General features: G+C 49.5%; 1 protein-coding gene across 2 annotated transcripts in view; it reads left to right on the top strand.

Moving 5' to 3' along the window:
* Positions 1-5,336: 5,336 nt before the first annotated feature.
* The window catches only part of PKP1 (plakophilin 1), a 43,639-nt gene continuing 23,361 nt past the window's right edge, over positions 5,337-25,614 (top strand). For both annotated transcript variants that reach the window (XM_007988988.3, XM_073011423.1), the window contains exons 1-2: positions 5,337-5,712; positions 15,813-15,916. In XM_007988988.3, coding sequence (XP_007987179.2) covers positions 5,511-5,712; positions 15,813-15,916 — 306 coding nt within the window. In that variant the 5' untranslated portion in view covers positions 5,337-5,510. The remainder of the gene's footprint in view (positions 5,713-15,812; positions 15,917-25,614) is intronic.

Genomic DNA, 25,614 nt, shown 5'->3' with positions numbered 1-25,614 from the left:
AACTGGCCTTAAGAACAGCAAAAGCTTGGCCAGGGTGCCCTGAGCCCAGATCACTCCAGAGACCTGGGAAAGTTCTGCAACATGGGCTTGCTCCAGAGCAAGATGGTGGCTTTAGTTTAACAAAAACATTTATTGAGCACCTGATGTGTACCAGTGTGAACAGAGGAAACAGAAATGAAAAGCACACATCCCCTCCCTCAGCCTGCTCCAGGTCTTATGGACATGTGAGTGCGACAAAGTGGCCGAGGGCTATAACACAATTGGCACCAGGCACAACGGTCCCCAGGAGGGGGTTCTTGAATTTGGTTTGGAGATTCCTCCACACGGATAGATAGGATTGACAAGTGGCAAGAAGGCAGGAGGTGGGAGGGGCTTGTCACCCCCTTGTTTAAGACTTATCAGTGGCCTGTCATTACTCTTAGAATAAAATTCAACCCCCAGACAGAAGTTTCCAAGCTCCAGCATGATCCTGCACTGGCCAATATAGTGACCACTAGCAACATGTAGCTATCAAGCTCTTAAAATGAGGCTGGTATATTTAAGGAACTGAATGTTTCCTTTACACCATTTGAACTGATTTAAATAATGGGCACAGAGATGGAACATTTTCATAATTGAAGAAAGCTTTACAGGACAGCGCTGCCTGCCTGCCCATCTTGCGCCCACCTGCCCGGTCTCCCTGGTTTGTCTGTTCTGAAGACATGCCAGGTTCATGGATTGTACACTCACCATTCCCTCTGCTCAGAGCCCCTTCCCCCACTTCTGAGATGGGCAGCTACCTCTCATTCTTCAAGTCTCAGCCTGTCACACTCTGGCCACCGTGGCTAAAGCTGTCCGTCTCTGCAGTCCCTAAACCGCTCATTGTTTGTTTCATAGCATTTAATATAATTTGCAATTATTTACAAATCAACTCTTTATCTACTTCTTTAGAACATACACCCCATGAGAGCAAGATCTGGTCTTTTTCATCATTGTATCCCCAGGATTGACATGGTGTCTAGCCCCTTTCAGCACTCAATACATATTTAAGTGACTGACTGACAGTGCTCCACACAGAGGGAACGGCAAAGATGCAAAGGTAAGGGGCAGGTGACTCCATGGGGTGAGTGCTAGGATGAAAACAAAATAATGCAGGAGAAAAGACAGAGGCGATTTAGACACTAGGGAGGGGGGCAGTATGAGTTCATCAGGGAATGTTATAAGATTCCTGAGTTGAGCAGCCATTGAGGAGTCTGCTAACTGGCCAAAGGATGTCATCCAGAAAAACTTTCACAACAGGGAGCTGGTCCCATGGCCACTGTCCAGGAAGTCCCGTTGCAGAGGCACTGGGCTGAAGAAGATGGGTTCACCCGGCAAGCCCAGGGATCCAGGAAGAAAGCCTACCTCTTCCACACCCCTGGGGTGTTTGCATCAGTGAGGGGCTCAGCTAGAGGTGGTCCCCTCACCTGGAGGGCTGGAAACTGAGGAGGGAGAAGATTCAGCCCAGACACTCTTAGAGGCCGCAGGAGCCCCAGAGACCTCCTCTCAGCCTTCCTTGGGCCAGCCCCCACCCACCCCTGGCCCAACCTTCTCCTTCTCTCCTGTAGAAAATAAGCTCTAGGCCAGGCACAGTGGCTCACGCCTGCAATTCCAGCACTCTGGGAGGCCGAGGTGGGTGGATCACCTGAGGTCAAGAGTTGGAGACCAGCCTGATCAACACGGTGAAAGCCTGTCTCTACTAAAAATACAAAAATTAGCCTGGCATGGTGGTACACACCTGTAATCCCAGCTACTTGGGAGACTGAGGCAGGAGAATTGCTTGAACCAGGGAGGCGGAGGTTGCAGTGAGTCAAGATCGTACCACTGCACAGAGCGAGAGTGACAGAGTGAGCCTCTGTCTCAAAAAAAAGTAAGTTCTATAAGAGCAGGAACTTTGCCCTCCTCACCATTGTATCCTTGGTACCTGGGACAGGGTCTGCCACATAGCAGATACTTGTTGAATAAATGAACTCATATTTCACTTTTTAATGAACATAGAGATGACAGGATGTGACGTCTGGGAGCCAGAATGTTGAAAGTGAAATCTGGGTCACACTTAAATGCTCTAGGGCAGGCAGCAAAGAGAATTAGAAGCCCATTCATACTCACTCCTTTGAGGATAAAAATATACTCATCTTATTTCAGAATCAAGTCAAAATTAACTTCTTTCAGGAAGCTTCCCCCTGATTACCCCCAACACCTTCCAAGCCGAAATTAACCCATATCCATTAGAATTTTACCATCTAAATATATGTTCTGACAGTCAACTGAAAGCATGCCATTTCAGAGCTGGGATCATGCGACTGTGCCTCCTTGCCATCTTTTCTTCACTTTTCACTTTAGGAGTGTTAGTGTCCTTGCTGGTTGATTTCTGAGACAGGCCCCACATAGGGTGGGGCTCAGGCAGGCAGAAGAGAGAGAGTGATGATGGAAATAGCGTTGGCCTGCTGACTCAAAACCATACACCCGAGCCCCAAACCAATCCTCCCAGCCTGAGTATGTCTCCCTCACCGTGGCCCAGAATGCATAACCTGACTGCCCTTTCCTCTCCTCTTCTGTCCGAAGGGCCTGATTCAAGATGTCCTGCCCTACAAATTCCCACATTTGACATCAGAATTATAGAGTGTTAAGGCTAGAGTGGAGTTTAGGAGCCATTAAGTTTACCCCCTCTTTGCAGATTGCTGCGAGGGACAGAGGAAGGCACTTGTCTAACATGAAGCTAGTTAGTGACACAACTAGATCGGGAACCCAGTTGGCCTGACTTTCATGCCCTGTGATGGGAATAGATGCTGTTAAAAGACCCATTCAGAGAAGGATCTGCTTGTCACAGGGAAATCTCAAGGAGGCAGCCTGGCACTACCACTGAGTGTCCAGCTCTGGATTGCGGTTGCCTTGTCTCTTCCCATTACCAGCTGGGTGGCCTCATGGAGCCTCAGTTTCCTCATCTGAAAAAGAAGGGTGATGATGCCCACCTCATAAGGTCATTGTAAGGATTCAAATGATGTGGTTCATGTACAGGGCTCAGAATCATGCCTGGTTGGTAGGCATGGTATTTGGAGGAGCATAGTAAATGTTGGCTATTGCTATCAATATGTCAAAATAATGTCTATTAACATAGTAGAGAAGTAGCTAGAAAAACTGAACTTCATACCTGAAAATGATTTTAAAGATAATCAGTTCAGCTTCCACAGACTTGCCTTTTATAGGAAGATGAGCTACTCTAATCCCCTCCTTCAGGGCCCTTCTGTATCCTAGAATAGGAAAATTATCATTATTTAAAGATGTAATTAACATTTATTATGGCTAGCATATTAGGTTTTAGATAGGCCAAATGTGTGATACAATGGAATTGTATTTTTATATGCTGCCGTGTATACTTTATAGTACATTGGGGCCCTTATATAATCGGTATGCACTGTGTTTTAATGTCCATTTTATAGGACTTTTATAAGGGAAGCTGGATGATGTGGTGGAACGAACACTGTGCCAGGAGTCACAAGGCCTGGTTAGGATGCAGGCTTTGCCACAAATTAACTGGGGCATTGCAAGCAAACTGTCTCCTCTCCTCATCACTGAAATGCGGTGCTTGGCTGGATGAAGTCCAAGGCTCTATCCAGTCATGGTGGTCTATGGCTGGAAGCAGAATCTTACAATATCAAATGATAATAGAGGTCTACAGCTGTTTTGTACACATCTATGACATATTTTTGGTCACATCTCTGGTTTACTTGAGGATAAGTTCTTAGGAACAGAGCCCTCAATAATAAAATTGTTTCTATTAGAAACTACAGTCTGTTTTACAACACTCTGCTCTGGAAATTGCTACTAGGAATACCTTCCTTGGGAAAGTTGCTCCCAGCATGTAACACCCACATCTCAGGAAGTGCGTGAGTGACCTTCATGTGGTCCCTGAGACAGTCATTCAGTCTTCTTGATCCTTCCTCGACATAAAATTCCCAAAAAGAATAGATTTCTGATTGCCCTTTCCTCTGTAGATTAGAAGAGCAAACTAAAAGTAAAGCATGTGAGCTGTGAACAGCAACCTGAAATGACAGCAAGAGTGACGGCTGTGATAGTGTCACACAGCTGGTGGAGGCCCCAAAACTAAGAAGCTGACTGGACTGCACAACTACACAGTTCAGTAATGGATGTCCAGAATGTGAAACTCAGGGCATCAAGAAGTACAGCAAATATGTTCAGTGTTGTTTGCTTTAGGAGGCAAAGCAGAATGCGATACCTTTCAGAAAGATTTCCATCAAAGTAAATACTTAAAAAAAAGAAAAAAAAAGCACTCGGTTCCTGTTACACACCAGATTCACTGATGTGGGCTCCCTCCATGCCTGAAGAGGATGCTACATGAATGAAGCTTCACTGCACATGTGTCCCCAGCGGTGTGAGTGTGCATGGGGAATGCACACAGTGGTCCCAAAATAGTAAGTCCAGAGTGGAGTTTCAGGATAAAGCAGCTTTTCAATTTTTCAGTGAGGATCTGGTTAGGATCCAAGTTAGATTTAATTTACCTTAAATTAACTAGCATTCATGTATTCACCTATTTAAAAATATCTTTTATTGAGTACCTAATATTACTTGTGCCAGGCATTGTTTCAGAGGCTATAGTGGAGTCTCAGAGAGGATCCGCTGTTCACGCGGTGTTTTACTGGGGTATGCTCATGAACAACAAATACCCACCAGTTTCACCAAGGCACACCCACTGTGTGGTCTGATATCTCAAGTCTGCTCCTTGGTGTGGCCTTCCTGCCCCTACCCCACTTGCTTCAGAGGAAACTGCTTTAGAGTAGACTGGGTTGCCCCCATAAGATGGAGCACTCCTTTGGAGCAAGAGCTATGGTTCTGCCATCAGCCCGGGACCCTCCACCGCCAGGGCTGGTCTCTGCCATGACCGCAGTACAGAGGGAGATGGACGCCTGGCTCTCCCGGGCAGCCTGGTCAAGAAAGTCTCGTTTTTTCCTAGAGAGAGGTCTCCCTCGGTTCCTGAGCTGAACACATGCTTTCTCAGTGAGCCGGCAGAACAGGACAGAGGGGCGTCTCCCTGGGGCCTCAAGGCTTGCGACGTTTCTTGCTCATGGGGAGAGGAAAGGGAGAGAAAAAAAGAGCGAGCAGGAAGGCGCCCAGTGTCCCACACGGGGGACTCGTAGCCCTGCCCCCAAGAGCGCTGGCTCCGCAGCAGCAGTGCCCTGCAGCTCCGCGTCTGAGCGGCAGCAGCGCGCGGCCAGGTGGAGTGGGTGGTGCAGGGCAGGGGTGGTATATCCTGTCTGACGGAGGGCGGGCCTCGCCACTGCCAAAGAGGGACGAACCAGGGTGGAAGCGCCAGGAGCAGCTGCTGGGAGCCCTCACGCGGACCACGCACTCTATGGCCGTAGGGAGCTGCTGAGAGCGAGAAGAGCACGTTACCGCCCGCCCGCTGCACCGCACCTCGCCTCGCCTCTCTGCTCTCCCAGGCCCCGGCCGCGCGCCTCCCGCCTCCCGCCACCATGAACCACTCGCCGCTCAAGACCGCCTTGGCGTACGAATGCTTCCAGGACCAGGACAACTCCACTTTGGCTTTGCCGTCGGACCAAAAGATGAAAACAGGCACGTCTGGCAGGCAGCGCGTGCAGGAGCAGGTGATGATGACCGTCAAGCGGCAGAAGTCCAAGTCTTCCCAGTCGTCCACCCTGAGCCACTCCAATCGAGGTAAAGCTCGGCCCCCACGTGGTCCGTGCGCCCCTTTTCAGAGCGCCCTGGCCCAGCGGCGGAGACCAAGGGACGCAAGCATCCCAGGGGGTGCGGGGAGGCGAGGGGCTGCTGGCCCCATGCAGGGTCTACGCGCCGAATGCGAGCTGCCGAGCTCCTAGCCGGTTCCGAGCAGGTGGAACAGCGACCCGAGGCTGGCTCGACAGCTCCACGAGCTCGATGGCGCGCTAGTGGGCAAGGATGGGTGGTTCAGCCGGACACAGCCGGGAGTATCTCCCAGCGTGCCAGGAGGCTGAGGATCCCCCGCGAGCGGTTCTCCTGTCCCTGAGCCCTGGGTCTGGACGGCTTTCTCTTTCGGGTGCTGCTCTAGGGATCAGCCCTGCATAATGTCTCACCCTGGCTGTCCTGGGGGCCATGGTCCCCGCGCTCGCAAACAGTTGTGGGCCACCCTTCAACCTTCCTGGGCTTGATCTCCTGGCCTTCAGCTGGCAGCCGATGCCCAGCGTTCAGGCCAAGGGGAACCCCAGTCCCTGTGTGAGTGTGTATCCGCGAGCGGGGTGAGGGAGTCGCTGAGACAAGAGTGCAGCTCAGGAGAGGCGCTGCGGGACGGGGAAGTGGCACAGGGAGCAGGGAGGAGGCCCTGGAACTCCAGGGCACTTTATTGGGAGCCTCCTGAAAGAGGCTAGCCTAGTTGGAAGGCCGCCTCAGGGCCAGTGGGTCCCTTGGCAACAGGGAAGGGGGTCAGGTTGCCTTCTTTCCCGAATAGCCAGTGCAGAACTCCTCTTTCCCACTGAATTCTTTCTACCCCACCCAGCTTAGGTAGACAAGTGTCTCATGGGGAGAGTAAGGAATGAGCATGGCCGGTTGGAAATCCCCCTAGGCCCCAGGGAGACCTCCAGCTGAGCCCTCACGGGAACTTTTCCAAGCTGGATCCCGGGCCTGGCACCCCCTCCTCCAGCCTCTGAGAGGCCAGATCCCATGACTGGGGAAGCCGGGAAGAAAGGGGCAGCACCCGCAAAACTCAAGGAGGAAGGGGCAGTACCTGACAGGGGAGAGCTTATAGACCACATAGATGCTTTAATACAAAGGATGCCTGGTAAGAATTACACACAAGTGAGCAAAGATTCCACTTGTTTATTTATTTACTTATTTTATTTAGCTAAGTTTAGTAAAATGCTAATAAAGACTTTACCCACCACTAACCAGTACAGGTAAACCAAGACTTATTTATTAAGACAGGCCTTAGGAGAGAGTGAGGGGCAGGGGGTAATAAGGTGGAAGGAGACGAAAGAAACCAACTTTGGCCATTCTCCCACCACACACACACATACACACACATACACACCCCTACCTCACACTTTCTACCTCTGGCTTCTGTCCCCCCACCCACTCCCTAGCCCCCATTCCTGAGTGGCCCCATGTAGAGCGGAGGGAAGGAAAATGGCGGGCAGAGGACTTCCTGAGCCCCAGACCTAAAGGCCTTTGCTGCTCTGTGTGTTCTTTGCCTTTGTCTGGGCCCTGAGCTCCTCTCCTCACATTTCCACTCAAGGTCATGCCGCCTCCAGAGCACAGGCCTCCTTCCCTTTTATTTGGTGCATTGGTAGGTGCCTCCTAGCCTCTTTAGAAGTAGGTTTGGAAGAACAAAGTGCCCCCATTTCTGGCTATAGCCCAGGGCACTGCTTAACCTACTCTCCTCTCTGCCCAAGACTTGGCTGTCCCCTTCCCACTTCCACTCCATCCCAGCCTAAGCTCTTGGCTCACAACTCCAGAAAACTCAAATGGCCCTGGGTGCCCCAAGGACCCCTTCTTCCTCCCACCTATCAGGATATCGGCTGAGTGTCTGTCAGCATGAAGTGCACTTTCTGGGCTTGGTCTTTGTGGGGAACCTCTATCTGATAAGGTCTCCTTTGTTCCCTCTTTGTTTTTCCTCCCAAGGTCCTTCAGGGGGCTTCATTCAGGGGAGGGTTGATGCTGATGGCCAGTTCTCCAGAAACTCCAAGGTCTGGCCCTGTGGGCGTGTCCCCTGTACCCTAAGACTCTGCAGAGGTTCCTAAAGGAGGCTGGTTTCCCCAGAGGCATCCTTGCTGGAAGAGGCGGTTTGGTCACTTGGAGCTGGTGTTTCTGGTTTAGCTGGCTTAGTTTTCATCAGATTTCCTTGTCCTCTCCATCAGAAACGCCCAAGCGTCCCCTATTTGCTCTGCAACCACCTCTACTCACTCCGCTCCCTCTTTCTCATGCTGGTTTACCTGTCAGGAGCCTGCCTTGGTTCCTGGAATGGAATGAGCTGGTGGCTGTGGAAGGACCATGCCCAGACATTTTCCCTCACCCCCTGGACAGATTCAAATTCTCCTTTAGTCTCTTCCAAGAGCAGAGTCAGTTCGCCTAGGGTCTTCTTGAGCCCCTTGAATCCCATCCAAAGTTCCCCAAGTTAAGAAGGGCCAGCCACACCCTACAGGTTGCTTGGAAGAGTAGCCACTGCTCCTTGTACCCCAGGAAGGACAGTCAGGACCAGCCATCCTTGGTCCTGTGATAGAAGTGGCTTCTCAGTTCCTTTCCACTAGGGCTCTTTTCTCTCTTGTCACTGAGGGAGTATTGAGCCACTGAGGGCTGGACGAAGGGCCCCTGGAGCCTGTCACCAAATGCCTGTCGCACTCGTGCCCTCCCTGAAGTGCTGCAGATCAGACAGGCACCTCGCCCTGGTCATGAAGGTCCCAGGCAGGAAGAAGGTGGCCTCTGTGGCCTGGAGACCTTACAGAAGGAGGTTGCCCTTAACCTGCCTACCCATCTTGAACTGCCCCTGAAGTATTGCTCCCCTGTGTTTTCAGGCTGTCCCTGTGTACCTCAGGGTGTCTGGTATCCTTTTCTTCCCAGACTGTGTGGGAGGCAAGGGGAAACTGAGGGGGATGTCACCACCCAGCAAAAGATGTTTGCTAGGGAAACGACCTCCCTGAGGATGGGGAAGGAAACACTTACCCACCTTCCAGATCTTTATAACTTCACTTGGAATCTCTTCCTAGAGCTGAACCTGAATCTCATTTGCCCTAACCCAAGTGCTCCCCCACCACTGCGAACACAGATCATACCCAGTTCAGTGAAAGGAACTTCCTTTCACCTGTCACGTCTCCCTCCAGGGAAGTCCTAGCAATACCAGCACCATTGCCTGCTTTGTCTCACTGCCTGCTTAGCCATCCATGATTTTTTATTTCAGCCTTTGGTCTGAAATTCTCTTTCTCCCTTCTTCACGGAAGTACTGTTTCCCATCTAAAATTGCTAAGCCTCTATTTCTCTCTGATCAGAGATAGGGGCCGGAGGCGATGTTGGGCCAGGGGAGGTGTCTGCTCCCTTTCTGTGGTTCCTGTGTCTATTCAGCCCTCGTCAGGGGAGAGGGGGGCACACTTGCACCAACTCCATAGCCTGTACAGTGAAGGAGCTTGCCTCAGGAGCCCCCACTTTGATGGCTTTTTGTATTTGTGTTTGACCGTGTCTCAGCATGAGCCTCTGCCTGAGTGAATGTTCTGCTCATTAGAGTCTCTTGAAAGTTTCTTTTCTTGACCATAGACATCACTTCTGGGGTTGTTTTCTTGGGATCGAAGCTGAGATTGCAGATGGTAATGGCTATGTGTGCTTTAGCTTGTTCCATTGGCGAAACATACTAATTAAACTTCAAATGAACCAATTCTTGTTTCTTTACAATGCACCTTGGCTTGAAGTTGGAGTTTTAGCCAGAATTTCCGTTGGCCTGTTACAACACATGCAAAAATGCTGGGTATTCTAGGGTGTTTTGCAGCAAATGCTGTTTCTCTGGATCCTGCTCCTTGGCAGAGATTTTTTAAAAGTACAAATTCCTCCCCCTACCTCATATCATTGTAAGTATCAATGTGCCAATTGTTCTAGGTTTAGAAATCTGGGAATCGCTTCTGCGATGGGGTGTGACCCTTAGAAGATGTGTAATGTTTGAACAAAATAAAATGGAGGAATGTTAAATATCTTCATGTGAAGTCCCTTCTAGGCATACGCTGGACACGTGCACACACATGTGTACACACATACATCACACATGCATATACGCATGTATACACAATACACCCCACGCATGAATCCACACACCCACACATGCACACACGTACTCACACGTAACATGCACACACATACGTTACGTGTGTGTGTACACGTGTGTCCTTGCAGCTGTGCTGTGTCAGGAGCCCAGCCTGGTATCTACCACTGCCTGGTGTGCGATCTTGGACAAGTCGCTGCCTCTCTTTGGATCTCTGCAGCTGTCAGAGGTTGGATTAGATCATCTCCAAAGTGCTTTGCAATGGTAACAGTCCTTGGAAATAGATTTTATAACTCTCTAGCTCTGCAAACCATTTGCCCAGACCGCCAGCAGCTGTACTGCCAAAAAGCTCTTCCCCTCAAGGCATGCCACTCATCGTGTCTCTCTTGTAAACATCCTAACATATTAAAAAGTCTTCTCATCCACTCTTCTCAAACTTGGCTACATATTGGAATCACCTGGAAGTTTAAAACAATGCAAATGCCTGAGTCCCATCCCCAGAGATTCTGACTTAGTGAGTATGAAGATGACACGGGCATCAGGGCTTCAGAAACTCCCAGGTGATTCTGATGTGTAGCCAAGTTGGAGAACCACTGTTCCAGTCCCTGTCCTTCACTCACATAGATCCAGCATGGACGATCACCCCTATACAGTGACATACACCCATGTCTGTCTCTCATACACGCACGCGCACACACACACGCACTCACACACACGCACACACACGCACGCACACACACACGCACGCACACACACTCACACGCACGCACACCTAAAGTAGTAGTTGCTGGCAAGAGCCTTTTACTCTGAACCCCATCTGAACCCATTGACTCTTGCCCACTCTAACCCACCACCCGGCCCCCTTGCACCCGTCCTGTCCCCACAGGATGTTCCCACGTTCTGCCCAGTCCTCAGGCTTGGTGGTGGCCATTGAACAGATCTGCCGAAAGAGCAGCAGGATTGTGGCAGAGCCAGGTCTGAATGCGCCCCAGCAGAGCCTGAGGGAGTCACATGGGCTGCAGAGGGAGAAGAGAGAACACAGGCCACAGCAACCCAGTTTGTTTCAGCATTTCTGTTCAGTACGTACACCCAGGAAAAGGTCAAGAGCCACACAAAAGTGCCTGGTGAGGCTGTGCTGAACTCCTTGCCCTCCCCATCTCCTAGAAGCTGCCGAGCTGGGGAGGCCTGGTCATGGTGCTCCCAGCAGCCGAGCAGAGAGGGCAGGAGGCCGGCTGGCCAGTCCTCCCTCCAGGAGCTAGAACCATCCTGCAGACACAGTCCACTCCTGCCCACTCCGAAACACCTCTGAGGATATTGTCTCAGCAGTAGCTTCCTGGCAGTTCTTGTTATCTCATTTAAATTCCTGCTGCTGTGGGCCTAGTTTTTCTGGGCACCACAGGTGAAAGAGATTTCAGAGGGTGAAGTAAAGGCATTTTCAAGACTAAAAGAAAATGAGCTTCCTTTCTCAAGCTTTTCGTGCTGAAGGACAGGTGGGCTTTATTCAAATGTAAAATATGCTAGAAGAAGCATCAGCCTTAAGGGAGACAGAGTCAGCAAGGATCTGTTCCAAGCAGCTTGCCCTGTGACAAAGAAGAAGGATTTGAGGAGAAAGAGTATGGAGAAAGCGGGTTTCCTGATGACCTCTGTTTGCAGGGCAGCCTCTTGGTCAGGAAGGTTGATGTTCTGGGATTAGGGGTGTGGAGTGTGGATCTACCAAAGGTGAAGATTCCTTGCTTCAGGGAGCTCCCAGCTTGGCTGGGGAGACCCAGGCCCTACCTTCTGGGAGGAGTGCACACACACACACACACACACACACACAGTGTACAGAAGCCACACTCCAAGGAACCCACAAGCCAGTGCAGAGTCAGCCACTGGATTGAGCGCTGACGTGGTTATGCTGGCAGGTTTGGAGTGCTCAGAGCTGGGTGGGGTCATCTTTAGGGGAAGGTGATTTTTGTGCAAGGTTTTGAATGCAGGGGGAGGGTTGGAGAGGAAAAGAAAGAATGTTTCAGGTGCAGTAAGTGTGACCTATTTGAAAGCTTGGAGGTGGAAGAGGATGAGTCATCCCTGCAAAGGCATGCCTGTCCCTACTGGAGAGAGATTTCCACTCATCCTAAAGAGTAAGCCGCCTCCATTTTCAAAGGTTTTGTAGGTGAGAGAGCTTGAGTTGCACCGATGACACAAGAGGGAATCAGCCCGTCATTGTCTAAGGCACCAAAGGGAAGCAGTGTGCCAGGACATTGGTGGCCTGAGCGGTAGATTTTCTGAGATGGTTTCACACCCTAAAACACGGACATAAAATCGGACAAGCTATGTGGACAGAGCAGGTTGTGTTGTTTGTATACCTGGGAAAATGGCAGATGCTGAGGCACTTGCTCCTTGACCCTGGGGTTCTGTGGGTGGGCAGATGCTTCCTGAGGATGACACGCAGGTTGGGCACACTGTCAGTGTCACCGAGAAGCCACCACATCCCTGCTCATGGTGCATGCGCCCATCTGGGGAAAAGAGGGGGAAAGCAGATGCTTATCTGGAGGGTAGGAGTGGTTCTGTGGGGTGAGCTGGGAACTAGCCCCTCCCCCATTCCCCAGGAACTAAGAATCCTCCTCAAGGAGGTGGCCTTGGGTATTTGAGAGCTACAGCAGCCCTCCTCTCTTCCTAGTTTACCCCACTCACTAGGAACCTCTTTGAGTGGGAGGAGAGCCTGACCCCATTCTGAGCCTCTAAGCACCAGGCATCAGAACACGTTCACCACAAGGGTTGGGCAAGGGAGAAGAGGTCATTGACACAAAGAGCCAGTTCAGGCCAGTCAGGCCTGGACCCAGCTCTGGCAGTGCCCTGAGCTCAAGGTCCCAAAGAAAGAAGAGACATGGTTCGCACTTCAGAGAGCATCCGAAGTACATGGTGGTGGAGACTGGTATGGACGTGAGATGGAGATGGGAGTAGGTGTCATTCATCAGGAAAGGCTTCCTAGAAGTGCGTTCTAGAGACATTGGGGACCAAGTGGAAGAGTGAGCTAGCACCATTACATTCATTAGAAGCCCATGCTCTTGCTGTTGAACTTGACTTTTAGGAGGCATTGCTTACCAGCCAGACACCCCAGGGTCAAGAGCACGGAAAATCACTTTTGTTGTGGGAACAGCGCTCCTGCAGACAGAGCACACCTGCCCCCAGTACTCCTTGGTTATCTGGCACACTGCAAGCTGTGATTTCAGGTGTGTGACAACTATGGACTCCTCCCCTCTCTCACCACCTCCGCCCCAAATACTGTCACCTTCTGCCAGATTAGCAGTGTAGGCAGGTGTGATGTTACCCTCATTCTCACCAGAGCCAAGCAGACCCCAACTACAGAAAGGTCTTAGGAGACATCTTCAGGAACTGCCTGGAAGGGTCTGCAGGCCTTGGCCCAACCACAAGTGAGTGACAGTCACACCTGCCTTTACCAGCTTTCACACTGGACATGAGGACTGGCTTTGGGAACTGTAGGGCATTCTGGCCTCTCCCTCCATGTGTCTGTGTGTCCACTGCCACCTCCATGGCAGCGAGGCCTCTACCTTCACACAGAGAGGAGTGTATGAGACGGAAGCAGGCAGGTGCAGGGCATGGTGGGAGAAGATGGTTCATCTGATGACCCAGGAGGACAGCAGCGTTATGCTGACAGGTTCTCTCCCAGAAGACGGGCAAGGAGGCCCTGGTGCAAGACCCCTGGGGCTCCTTCTCATAGCAGGAGGCCTCCTCAGTGCTCCATAGAGTTCTGTCTGTCACCACCCCAAATTTTCCATCCAGAAGCAGCTGGCTGACCCACACCTGACCTTTAGTGAGAAATACCTGCTCACAGGGCCAGAGCCAAGTGAACTCTATCGTATCAAGCCTTGGAAGAATGATTGAAGCAGGCTGGGTGGAAGGAAGGCAGACAAGACCTGGCAGTTGGCCACCTAGGGTCCTGATTGTGAGTGTGCCTGGCTGCAGCTCCCTTCCCTGGGAGCACCAGTCCTGAGTGACTGAGCTCATGAGATTACCTCCAGCCTCTTCCTGATAAGGACAGTCTTGCCAGAGGACCAGTTGCTGGGGGAAGGTGGAGGAAGAGCTGTGTGCACTCCACCAGAGCCTGGAGGAAGCCAGAGGTTCAATGTGCCACACGGCAGAGTCCTAGGATGTCACTCAAAGGCAGATGGCCCTTCCGGAGTCAGGGCTGGGCCTGGGGTATAGGGGAGGCCTCTCAGAGGACTCTGAGGCAGGTGGCAAATGAGGCGGTAGTGTGGCCTTTGATGTCTGCCCTTCTTCCTCATAAGCTAAGCTGTATCTCTGGAGAGGAGGAGTTGGCTCCTCTGAATGCAGTCAGGCATATGTCACTGTCGTCACACAACCACAGAACACTGGAACTGTACGGGGCCTATGGGATGTAAGAGGCCAACCCTCTCTTTTGACAGAAGAGGACACTGAGGCTCAGAGAGAGCAGATGACTTGCCCAGCACCAGAACCAGGACCAATATCAATACCGCTAGGCCCCAGGGCAAGCTGTGTCTGCCACAGCTCGAGACCCCTAATGTTCATGATGGAGGGGTCATGGGAATCGGGCAGCACCCTCTGCTGTGGGCTATGGATGGTTACCTGGCCCTGGACAGGGGAGGTGGTACCGGGTGGGGATCCCTGCCTCATTCCAAAGCTGCCCCGTGGCTATTCCCTCTACTCCCAGCTCAGATATTCCAGCCCTGCTCCCCCAGGCAATGGCTGGGGAGCCTAAGTGGGTGTGGCAGATGGGGAGTAGCTAACTTGGCCAGGTGAGATCACTGCCCAACTCTGTTACCCCTAGACAGGGTTTCTGATGGGGGAATCTGACCATCGCTTTAGAGAAAAGGAATGCATATCCCTGTTAGGAAGCTCTCACTGGATCCCACTCGCCTTCATCCCCCAAGGCCATCACTTAACAAGAGTGTGGGGCAGGCCACGGAGCCATGGCTTACTCCTCGTAGAGCTCCCAGTATAGTTGAGGGAATGAGACGCAGGGCAGAATGAGACCTGGGCTATCAAGAGCAGGACAGTATGTGTTTAGAGGCAGGAGAGATTGCCTTGTGCAGAGCTGGTCAGAAAGGGCTTCCTGGAGTGGGTGAGGTCTTGAGCTTGGCTTCAAGAGACAAGCAAGATTAGAAGGTAGTGGCCGAGGAGGGAAGGCAGGTTCAGCATGGAGGGAGATGTGAGTAAAGTGGTGAGCCTGTCACCATTGGCCGTATTTCAAGGACAGCAGGACAGTGAACAGACCAGCTTGTGCAGAGTTGAGGCTGTCCCATAGGGTCTCCCTGCTGGCCAGTGAAAGGGAGAAGACGGGGTGGCCCCACTAGGAGCCCCAAATTCAGTTCTGTTTTCTGTGATGCAAAGCCACTTTGCCACTAATAACTCTAATGACACTCTGTCCTCCTGCAGAGCCTGTCATTTGTGGGTCTCCAAGCACTCCGAAAACATTAATTAATCCTCACTGGACCTTTGAGGTTGATCGCCGCTCCCCCTTCACCAACCAGAGTATGTTGGAGGTGAAAGAAGGGGAGGAAGTTTGTCTGGTCACTGGTAGGGGCTGGGCTGAGATTTGAATCCAGAGTCCTCCCCTGAATCAGTCTTTAATCAGCTGTTGCTGCTGGACTGGGCATGTTGGGATCCTGCCTGTCTCCCCCGAGTGGGAACCTTATCCTTGTGGAACATGGAGTGATGATTCCCTGGACTGGAATGGCCATGCTCCAAGGCCCTCCAGACCAAGTCCTGACCTGTAGGTGTTAACCTACCCAAGCAGCAGCAGAGCCACTGGGCTCCCAGGAAGGGGACAGATGAGAGTTTTAGAGCTGTCCCTGCGGGAGTCTGTGGTAGCCCTTCTCTTGGTCCTGGCTGCGGAGGATGTGGAGATAGATGGAGATGACACTCTCCACCTTCTGCCCCAGGAGCTCAGACCTGGTCTCCTCCATGGGCATAGTGGACCTGGATGCAGAAATGATGCCCTGAGGAAGAGGGGTGGATGAAGATCATGGCCATCCCTGTCCTAATCCCCTTCTTTCTCCTCTAGGTTCCATGTATGATGGCTTGGCTGACAATTACAACTATGGGACCACCAGCAGGAGCAGCTACTACTCCAAGTTCCAGGCAGGGAATGGCTCATGGGGATATCCGGTAAGGAACTGCTTCCATCCTAAAAGACCTGGAGTACTTGTGGGGACGGTTTGGGGTTTATAGTGGAGAAAACCTGCACCAGTTGCTAAAAAGAGTGATGTAGGCTTTGGTCCGTGAGTTGAGGCTCATCAGCTCTGACTAGGTCTGTTGACTTGGCCATTGTTTCATAGGTGGTTCTCGTTTGGGCTGACTGGACATTTTTGAATGTCTCAAATGAGAACATTTTGGGAAAGGCATTTTAAAAAGACATTTTTAAAAATGTCCATTTCCCAGTAGGTCTGATTTGATCATGGATTTGGGAAATGTTTGCATTCTTGAGGTCTATTAATGGACCAGTTTAGATGTTTCTAGGAAAATCCTGAAGGGTCATCTCTCTTCATTCTATCCTTATGGTCAAAAATCCAAGAGAACATGTCCACTGCATTGACTCCTGCATATGACGCTGCATGCTAGAGTGGAGCCTGCCTGACAACCCAGACACATTTGGGTTCAGATTTTAACTCTGCTACTCACTGAGCATGTGGCTTTGGGCAAGTTACTTCAAACTTTGGGGCTCAGCTTCTTCACATGGAAAGTGGATATAACAAAGTACTTCAAGCGGTTATTTTCAGGATTAAATGAACTAATGTACATGAAAAAAGATTACAATAATTCTTAAGATTATTTGTTAAATTAACATAGATAGAGGTTATTTTAGATCCTGTAATCCTGACTCTGTCTGCTTTCTAAGTGATCTCAACCCATTATACTTCATCTATCCATTTACTGAACAAATATTTATTAAGACCTAATTCTGTGACAAGCACTACAGTAGATGCTCAGGATACAACCATACCAGCCAGTGCAGGAATTTTCTGCTGCTCTAAAATCAGGAGTAGTGGGCTAGATAGCACCCAAAGTTTCTCCTAGCCTCCAAATTCTATGACTTTCATTTACTTTCGCTAATGCAACATTAGCCTGCATTATTCTTGGGAATTCTTTTGTAAGGCCCTCAAGACATTGTCAGATGGGGAATAAAGGCTGTTTTTCTGTGGGAATCTAGGGCTCTGTCTTGGTGGGGCCTTAGGATTCAGCAGCATTTGCTTTAAGACACAGACATCTCACAGATATCACTCCTGATTGATTGTCAAAGGTCCTGGGTCCTAGGGAGAGGAGAGGGTGGGGAGTTTATGAGTTTGGTGTTCTTTTGTCATGTGCCTGATTCTTTCATTCCTGAGTTCTTTTTGAGGCTAATCTTGGAGGCTATGTCTTTCTTACATATTACAGCTTGAGGACGAAAGGGGACAATTAACTAGGTTTGCTGCGAATTTACTTCCCTCACTTTTTTCGTGATTCTTGATGGCAAATGACACTCTTAGTGCAAAATAAACCCAGCAGACTGAACCCAGTAAGCTGACAGATCAAGCATAGATGTGAATAAAATGGCTTTGACACAAAGGGTGATGGCCAAATTGAGAAAATGGCTTAGGAATGCAGCATAAAGGAATTAGATGAAACCCAAGGAAGGCCAATCACTGCACCAGTAGCCAGAATGGATGATTATGCTGACAGTACAGATGGTACATGTCTTTACTTAAATGACGTTACCCGATCAGAGCTTAGGAGGCTTAGGTTCTAGTCCTAGTTCTGCCCCTCTCTGGCTCTATGACTTTAGATAGTTTAATTTTTTCTGGACCTTAGTTTTCTCATACATAAAAAGGGAATGATGATATTCATGTGTCTGCTTCACTCATGGGTTGATATCAGATGACGTTAACTGTGAAGTATTATCAAATGGGTAATGTAACCATGGAAATGTGTAATCCGGAAAGGTATTTCTAAAAAAAAAAAAAAAGAAGAAGAAAGAAAGAAAGAAACAAAGAAAGAAAGAAAAAGAAAGAAAGAAAGAAAGAAAGAAAGAAAGAAAGAAAGAAAGAAAGAAAGAAAGAAAGAAAGAAAGAAAGAAAGAAAGAAAGAAAGAAAATCTTCATTTGGCCCATGTTGAACATTTCACTTCTGGTTAATTAACTCAGTCCTCAGTCATCTCACTAGCTTTTAATGCTCCCAAACTGTCCCCACCCCACCCTGTGCCCATTTTCTGACAACCAGTGAAAATCTCTTTCCTTCTCCGCACCCTAAGACCCAACCCTCCTTGCTCCTTCGCTGGCAGGACTGCAGACATGACTCATGGCAGGGTAGCTGCTGAGGCACGTCCCATCTCCTCTCAGTTCAGGAGAGGCTATGGGAAGAGGGAAGAGCTGAGCATACATGAAGATTTGGCAGAGGAAGGAGGCCAAGTAGGGAGGAAGTGGAATAATTGATACTGGAGCCAGACATATAATCAGATGAAACCTGGGCAAAACCGAACGGGGTCCAGACATAGGGAGAAGGAGAGCAGGCAAAAAGGCAATAGAGATCTGCGGCATGAGATAATCCTATATCTGTGGGATTTTCCCATGGATGGTACAACTGGTACAGGACAATGTTATTCCTCCCCTCTGGTGAAACCAATATGGAGGCAGAAGGCACGGAGGGTGGGGAGGAAGGGTAGTTTGTCTGCACAAGCGTCATCAGCATATTTTCAGGAGCTTCTGAGAGCTGATGAAGGATCATTTGCTGCAGATACTTTATATTCACTTGGTCAGCCAACTTGTATTGAGCAATTGCTGAGGCACAGCAGTGAGTGAGGCACGCTACAGAAACACAGTTGAAAAGAATCTGACTTTGCCCTCAATGAACTTGCAGTCAAGTTAGAAGCACAGAGGTCAACAGACAAATAGGATAAAGGCATTAGTTTCTGTACTGGAGCATGACACCAATACTGCCATTTCTCAGAATGTTTCTAGAACCCCTAAAATTTCAGAAATGTCTTCAGCATCATTTCAGGAGCCAGATAAGAAAACCAGTCTCATTTCTTGATTGTCATGACATGGGTTTGTCCAGAAACAATATTATTCACTTGGAGCACCTCACTCCTCAGATCTGACTCTAGTTGTAAATATCAAACCATCCTCAAATAGCAAAGCTTTGTCACCTCCGGTACATATCTCATTTAAATATGTAAAGGATCTGTAGGCAATTCCAAAAAGAAGGCTCTAAAAATGTTTAAAAAGCAATGGTCCTACCTTATAGTTTTACCTTATAGTCTGTATCAATAATAGCCTTGTAATTAAAAAACAATCATCATACTATTTTTAATTCATGATTATTCACTTCACAAATGGAATGTAGAGAGGATTTCTTATAATAAAATAAAACTTGGAACAAAGATAGTGTGACACACAAAAAGCATCTAGGGGCTTAAGGAAAATAAAAGACTGCTCAAAAGAAAGTCATTGGCCCAGTCCATGTCCTGCTCTCTGCTGGCCACGCCAGCCTCCTCCTCCTTAAGGCAGAAGGATCTGCTGAAGGACAATGTTGGAACCTCAGAGTCCCACAGACCTCAGGGAGAGGAAGCAGATGGTGAGATGGAGCAAAAGATGGGGCAGGTTTTAGCCTTGCTGCCTGATTTCTCAGCTGCATACTCAGTTATGCTGTTCTGATTCTCAGCACCAGACCTGTGAAATATTAGAGTCCAACACTGTTTGCATTTTACAGTTGAGGAAATGCAGGCCCAGAGAGGAGAAATTACTCCTTGAAGGCAACACAGCTGGTTACTGGTACAGCAGACTAGATCTGACCTCCTAACTCCTAACCTAGTAGAGTTTGTTTTCATTACCCCAGACATTTGCACTTCTTATGACTGCCACTCTGCGAGTTTCCACAATCTCAATATTTGAACAACTAAACACTAAATACTAAAATTTAGGGATCTGCAAGACACTCATGAGCCTGAGTCCCTTCATTTCCTCCCTTCCCATCCCCTCCAACCAGGCCTACTCTCCCCATGGGGAGTCAGCCTAGCTCAAAAGAGGCAGGAGAGAGGCTCTGTTTTTCCCTTCCTAGACTCAAGCTGGGTTCACTTGGCTATAAGCATTAATGGGTTTCCGGGCCGGGTTACCAGATAAAATACAACAAAATACAATAATTGGGACATGCCTTAACTTAGAAATTATTTGTTGTTTATGTAAAATTCAAATATAACTAAGTGCCCTGTCTATCTATTTGTTAAATCTGGCAACCCTCCATCACGATGTCTCCCTACTCATTCCTGTAATAAAAACAATACTCCTTTACGTGCTCCTCTCCTAGGCTAGGGACCCAGCAGAAGCAGAATTACTTTAGGCTGCAGCATTTCTGGTGGGAAAAGGAGGATTTTTGTCCCATCTTAGTTGTCCTTGTAATATGTCCCTTGAATATCTTCCTCTGGGTCAGCGAAGACCAGGATGCAGGGAATAGAGAGCTGGAGCCATGGAAAGGCACAGCCCTTCTACTCCAAAGCTGAAAATAGACCTTGATCACATGGGTTTGTTTTCAATGAAGCTGAGGCGTGTGGACAATTTTGATTTCCAGGGAATGGTTCTGGATTAAGATGACAATCCTTTTGTCTATCATCTTCAGCTCCAAAGGGTTTACTTATTTTCAAATCAAGAAGTGCACCCTGAGCATTCAGTTCTTCTGGGAGTCCTACCAAGTAAAAAGTTCTTAGGTAGTGGATTGCACTGTACCACCCTGCTCAGGATCTAATCAGTAGAGAGGAAAACCATTCAGGCATCACCAGCGGGAGGTCCGGAACAGGGTGACCACGGTGACTGCCACATTGAATCACTCCGTTAAATCCAGCCTGGCATGCCTGAAAGTGAGAATTCCCAGAATATAACAAGGGAGAATTCTGCCTTTGTCTTGGCATTGTCCTATTCATTGACCCCATTTCTCCACTTTAACCCAGGACTTACTAGCAAATCTTTCTCCCAGCTTCTTCTCAGTTGTACTTGCCTAACTGATACATCTATGTTTGACAATCCCATTGTGACAGAATCTTGTGGACAATGTACTAGGGACCCTTACCCTAAGGAGAACTGATCTTGGCCACCCTAGACCTGAAGAAATGTGGATGAAGCCTCTGTTACAGATGGGAGGACTGGGGTTGCATCACACTCCAGTAGGGGATGGGGAAGCCAAGCACAGTGCTCCCCAGGTTGGTGGTTCACCCTCAGTCACAGTCATGCTAATCCAGTGTCCACAAGGGCAGAGCCATGGGCCAGGTACTGCAGAGGGGCTGCCAGGGAGAAATACGGCAGGACTCCTACCCTAGCAGCAGCAGAAACAGACTGTCTTTACCAATCCACAGGCAACAGAGGCCATGCCCAGAGACAGCCTAGTGTGGAGGAGCACCTGACCCTGGACTTTGGCCAGGAACTTCACTAGCTGTGTGACTCTTAGTGAAGTCTGCTACTTAACTAGCTGTGTGACTCTAGTCAAGTTCTTAATCTAGCTGAACCCCAGCTTGCTTATCTCGGAAATGGGTGAAAATTCCTATCTCAAAGAGCAGTATGAGGTTTAGGGATGTGATGTACCACATCAGCAGTGGGAGGCATGGATTCCAGTCTCAGCTGGGCTGCTACAAACTGAGGGATCTGGAGTGGCCTTCACCTCTCTAGACCTTGGCTTTCTCAACTATGGAGCAAGGCAATTGGACTAAATCATAACCAAGGACTCACTTAGGGATGCATGTGGCTTGAGAGCTGACTCTGAGTAGCTACCAGGCCCCATAGCTAAAACCTGTGTGGTGGTCCCTCCAGGGTCAGAGGCAGTGTTAATTCCTCCAGCCCAGATTTTTGCTTCAAGCCTACAGATGCATAAAAGCTTCTTAATTTCCTCCTTGCTTTCATCTGAGCATTCCAGGCACCAGGAAAACAGCAGTTAATTAGCCCTTGCAACAGAATGGAGAGATGGTAGGACTTCATTTACTTTAGCTTCACAGACAGGGAAACTGAGGCACAACAAGTCGCTCTGCTGAGTAACTACCCTGACTTAGACCCAACTCCCTCTTTCCAAACCATGTGTCTCAGCTCCAAATGCCACTTTCCAGGTGTGTGAGCTGGGTTCCCTCGGCAGTGCCTGCCGGGCCTCTCGTCTTTTCTTGAAAAGTACAGGTGAGGGACTGAGAGTAGAACACAGCCTCCTACTCCCAGGCAGGTACGGATCCTGTTCCAAGAGGGAGTAATTGATGTGTTTGCCAACTCGGTGTCCCCGCCGCCAGCTTGTGACTCACCCCCACCCAGCCCTGGGAGATAGAGGGTCCTAGAAGGGCCCCAGGCTCTCACCCCAACAAGAAGAGACAGTGATCCTACTTGCCAAGGGACAGAATGTGCCTCTGAGAGAAAATGGAGGTGAGTGAGCAGGAGCGGGCGGGCCGGCTCTAGGGCCACCTCTCCGTGTGGAAAGAGCACGCCGTGTGCTTTCACAGACAAACTGCTGCCACTGGGACACTCCTTGTATTAAACTGAAAGAGAAGCCTATGGCAAACGTTGGTGTCTGGGTACTCCTTGGGAGGGACCCTCCTTTCCAAGCCACAGTCCATCAGAGTGGCTCTGCTTCCCGTAAGAAGCTTCTGTTGCCTTTAGGGTTGGGCTGAGCTCGGGGAGCTTCCTTTCTGGGCTTGCTCTCCCCTCCATGGCAGGTGAGTTGAGGCTCTGCCTCCTGACCTAGGACTGGGCAAGCCAGCGAGGTTCCTTTAGAGTCCAGAGAGAATGTGGAGAAAAGGAAGAAACACTGGTCTGAGGGCTGGTTCCCTGTGACTGTGTCGGGGACTCCTCTTCTGCTGGACCTCAGGCTTATCATCAGCAAGACTAGATGGTGGCTCAGACCACCTCCTTGTAACTCTGATGTCTGGCTTCTGTGTCGCTCTTTTGGGGAGAGAAGTCAGAGAATGGCCCCATGTCAGCAGCATGGGCTTGCAAAGGGAGGAGGACACGGTTCCAGTGAACAAATGCAAGTGGTGTCCTCCAAGGGCAAGCTCCAGGTGCAGGAAGTCGGGATTGGCTCCTAGAGGAGCTGAGCTTTGAACTGAGTGTGAAAGGAGAGAGGGCTGCCCTTAGCACACAGGATGGAGGGCAGAGCAGGAATGCCCCTAGGTCTGGGCTGCGGTCTGAGAGTAGCTTGCTGACTGTTCACAAAGAATAGGCATCCCCCCAAGGAGGGCAACTGGTTTCACGTTGCCAGCTCCCAAGGTCTCGTAAGCCTCCCAGGCCTTCATCACAACCTCACAACAATGTTCCTAGGGGCTGAGTGAGCATGCTGGCCCCTCCAGCCTCCGGCCCCAGGGAGGAGCACCTGACCCAGGAGAGGGCAGACTCCCAACAGTCACTGTCCTGACAGTGTGGATCCTTGTAGGGGGATGGAGAGGGCAGGCCAGGGCATTTTGGTCAGGATGTGCAGGGAGACTCATCACTGCCAAGGGACTCAGTGTGGCAGCTGCTTAGCAAGTGGGGAGCACCAAGCTTTGGCAGCCCAGGATGCGGTCAGCAGTGGGTCCTTCTCAGGGTATCTGCAAGAAGGAATTCCACTCTCCCCAGAGACAACAGAAGCCAGTTCTTCTTCCTTTAGCTTCACTAATCAACAAGTCTTCCTCAATCATTTCCATTCAGGTTGTGTAGAGCTCTGAGTTGATGGCTAGGCTGGGAACACTTATGCTTGGATGGACCTGGGGCTCGATTTCCTCCATTCTGATGAGATATTGTGAGGCAGGCAATTCCCTGGCCACAGAGGATGGAATTCTGTCTTCTCCAGAGAAGGAAGCTTCTGGATAAGTTGGCTGTTGCTCTCTCTCCTTCTCCCCTAATATGAAACTTTAGAGAGAAGATTTGAAGAATCAAGGATAATTCTAAACTTTTTTATTTTGCTCCAGCAGAAATTGGTGGAGTTTCATTCTGGGCTTTTTTTTTTTTTTTTTTTTTTTTTTTTTTTTTTTTTTTTTTGGCCCTGACGAAAACTAATCTACTCAACCAACAAGTCTTTAAAGTCCTTACATTATAGTGGAAAACAAATGACAGACAAAACAACAGCATAAGAAGATATAATTAAAAGCTAAATTTTGCAGCACACACTAACTTAAACCTCTCCAGGCCTCAGTTTCTTCATCTGTCATTGAAGGCGTGGGACCAGGTGACCTCCAAGCCTTGCTTCCCCAGCTTCAGTTCTGAGTCTTGGACATCTGGCGGTGGGGGGGGTGGTCTTGGGTTCCGGATGAGCCACAGGTGGTGGCTTTCAAGGCTGTTTCAGCTGTGCTGTGTTCTCAGTCAGCTCTCAAGGGGGAAGTGCTCCAACCCGCGGCACCCTGGTTATTTAATAATCCCTTGAATTATTGAAGCATTTTGAACTTGTACAAACTGCTTGTGTTTTCACCTACTGACTTGATCCTTCAGTCTTTGTGAGCTCAGTAGGTGGACCAGGCTTTGTTATTCTCATTTTCTTTGCAGGGAAATCAAACCACAGAAAAGTGCAGGGGCTTGCCTGTGACCTCACAGATAAATCTGGCAGAACTGAGTCTGGACCCCAGTGGACTTTGAGGGGGGGATGAAGAGCAAGAGGAGGGAGGGACCTAGAAGGGCAGGGGGAGAAGTGGGCCAAGCCTCTCCTGCTGGCCAAGTTTCAAAGCCAGCAAGCAGGGCATGGGACTAAGTCATCAAAATACAGTCCTGGGGGGATCTTCTGGTGCCTTTTTTCTGGTTCGAGAGTTTTCCTTTTGTCACTAGGCTCAGCGAGACAAATGCAGCAGAATTTCCCAAGCGGGTGGAAGAGCCGTCCCTACCCTTTGCAAGGGTGAGGTTCTGCTTTCTCCCCCAGGGCCCTGGCATGTCTCTGCGGAGGCCTGCCTGCCCCAGGAGAGCAAACTCAGCTGAAAACAAAATCAGCTCAGGCACGAGGAGGGGACAGGGGATCTGTAGAGACACAGGTGGGGAGAAAAGCAGCTCTAGACCCGGAGCCCCTCCCCTCCCACCCCCACAGGGCGCCCAAGGGCGAGGCCTGGAAAGGGATGAAGACAGGCTAGGAAGGAGGCTGCTTGTGACTTCAGCAAGGGGTGAATCGCAGACTGCCGAACTGCCTTCCTTCAGAAGAAGCCTTACAGGGCATGCTGTAGTTGGGAAAACTGAGGTTCAGAGAGGTAAGGCGATGGCCTGAGGCTGCACAGCTAGGCAGGGGAGACCAAGGCCAGAGCATGGTCTCCTGACTCCTGACTCAGGGCTTCTGGTTACACTGTCACATCACGGTATTTTTGCCACTACAAGCAATCATGTTTCCCAGACCTCTGTCATTTGCGTTCTGCTGTCACAATTTTTGCAAAATCATACCAACTATTATTTACTTAAAGTAATTACTTAAAATTTAAAGAATTACTTATCAGTTCCAGTGCATTTGTTTATTTATTCATGCATTTATTTTAGAGATGGGGTCTCACTATGTTGCCCAGCCTGGTCTTGACTCCTGGGTTCAAGCAATCCTCCTGCCTCAGACTTCCAAGTAGCTGGAACTACAGGCATGTGCCAATTTTAGAGATGGGGTCTTACTATGTTGCCCAGCCTGGTCTTGAACTCCTGGGTTCAAGCAATCCTCCCGCCTCAGACTTCCAAGTAGCTGAAACTACAGGCATGTGCCACCATACCCAGCTATCCCAATGTATTTATTTTGAAAGGAAACTTTATATCACTCACCCAAATGACAGAAACCGGTATCTTTTGCCACAAATGAAGACTGACCACAACTTTGGTAATCATTTATAATAAATAGAATAAAAACATAACATTATTTAATTCTAGCTAGTTACTTTTACCTGGCAG

This window comes from Chlorocebus sabaeus, chromosome 25, assembly GCF_047675955.1.
Source record: "Chlorocebus sabaeus isolate Y175 chromosome 25, mChlSab1.0.hap1, whole genome shotgun sequence".
Taxonomy (NCBI): domain Eukaryota; kingdom Metazoa; phylum Chordata; class Mammalia; order Primates; family Cercopithecidae; genus Chlorocebus; species Chlorocebus sabaeus.
The sequence above is the reverse complement of the archived record's forward strand: the minus strand, read 5'-3'. Positions and strand labels throughout refer to the sequence as shown.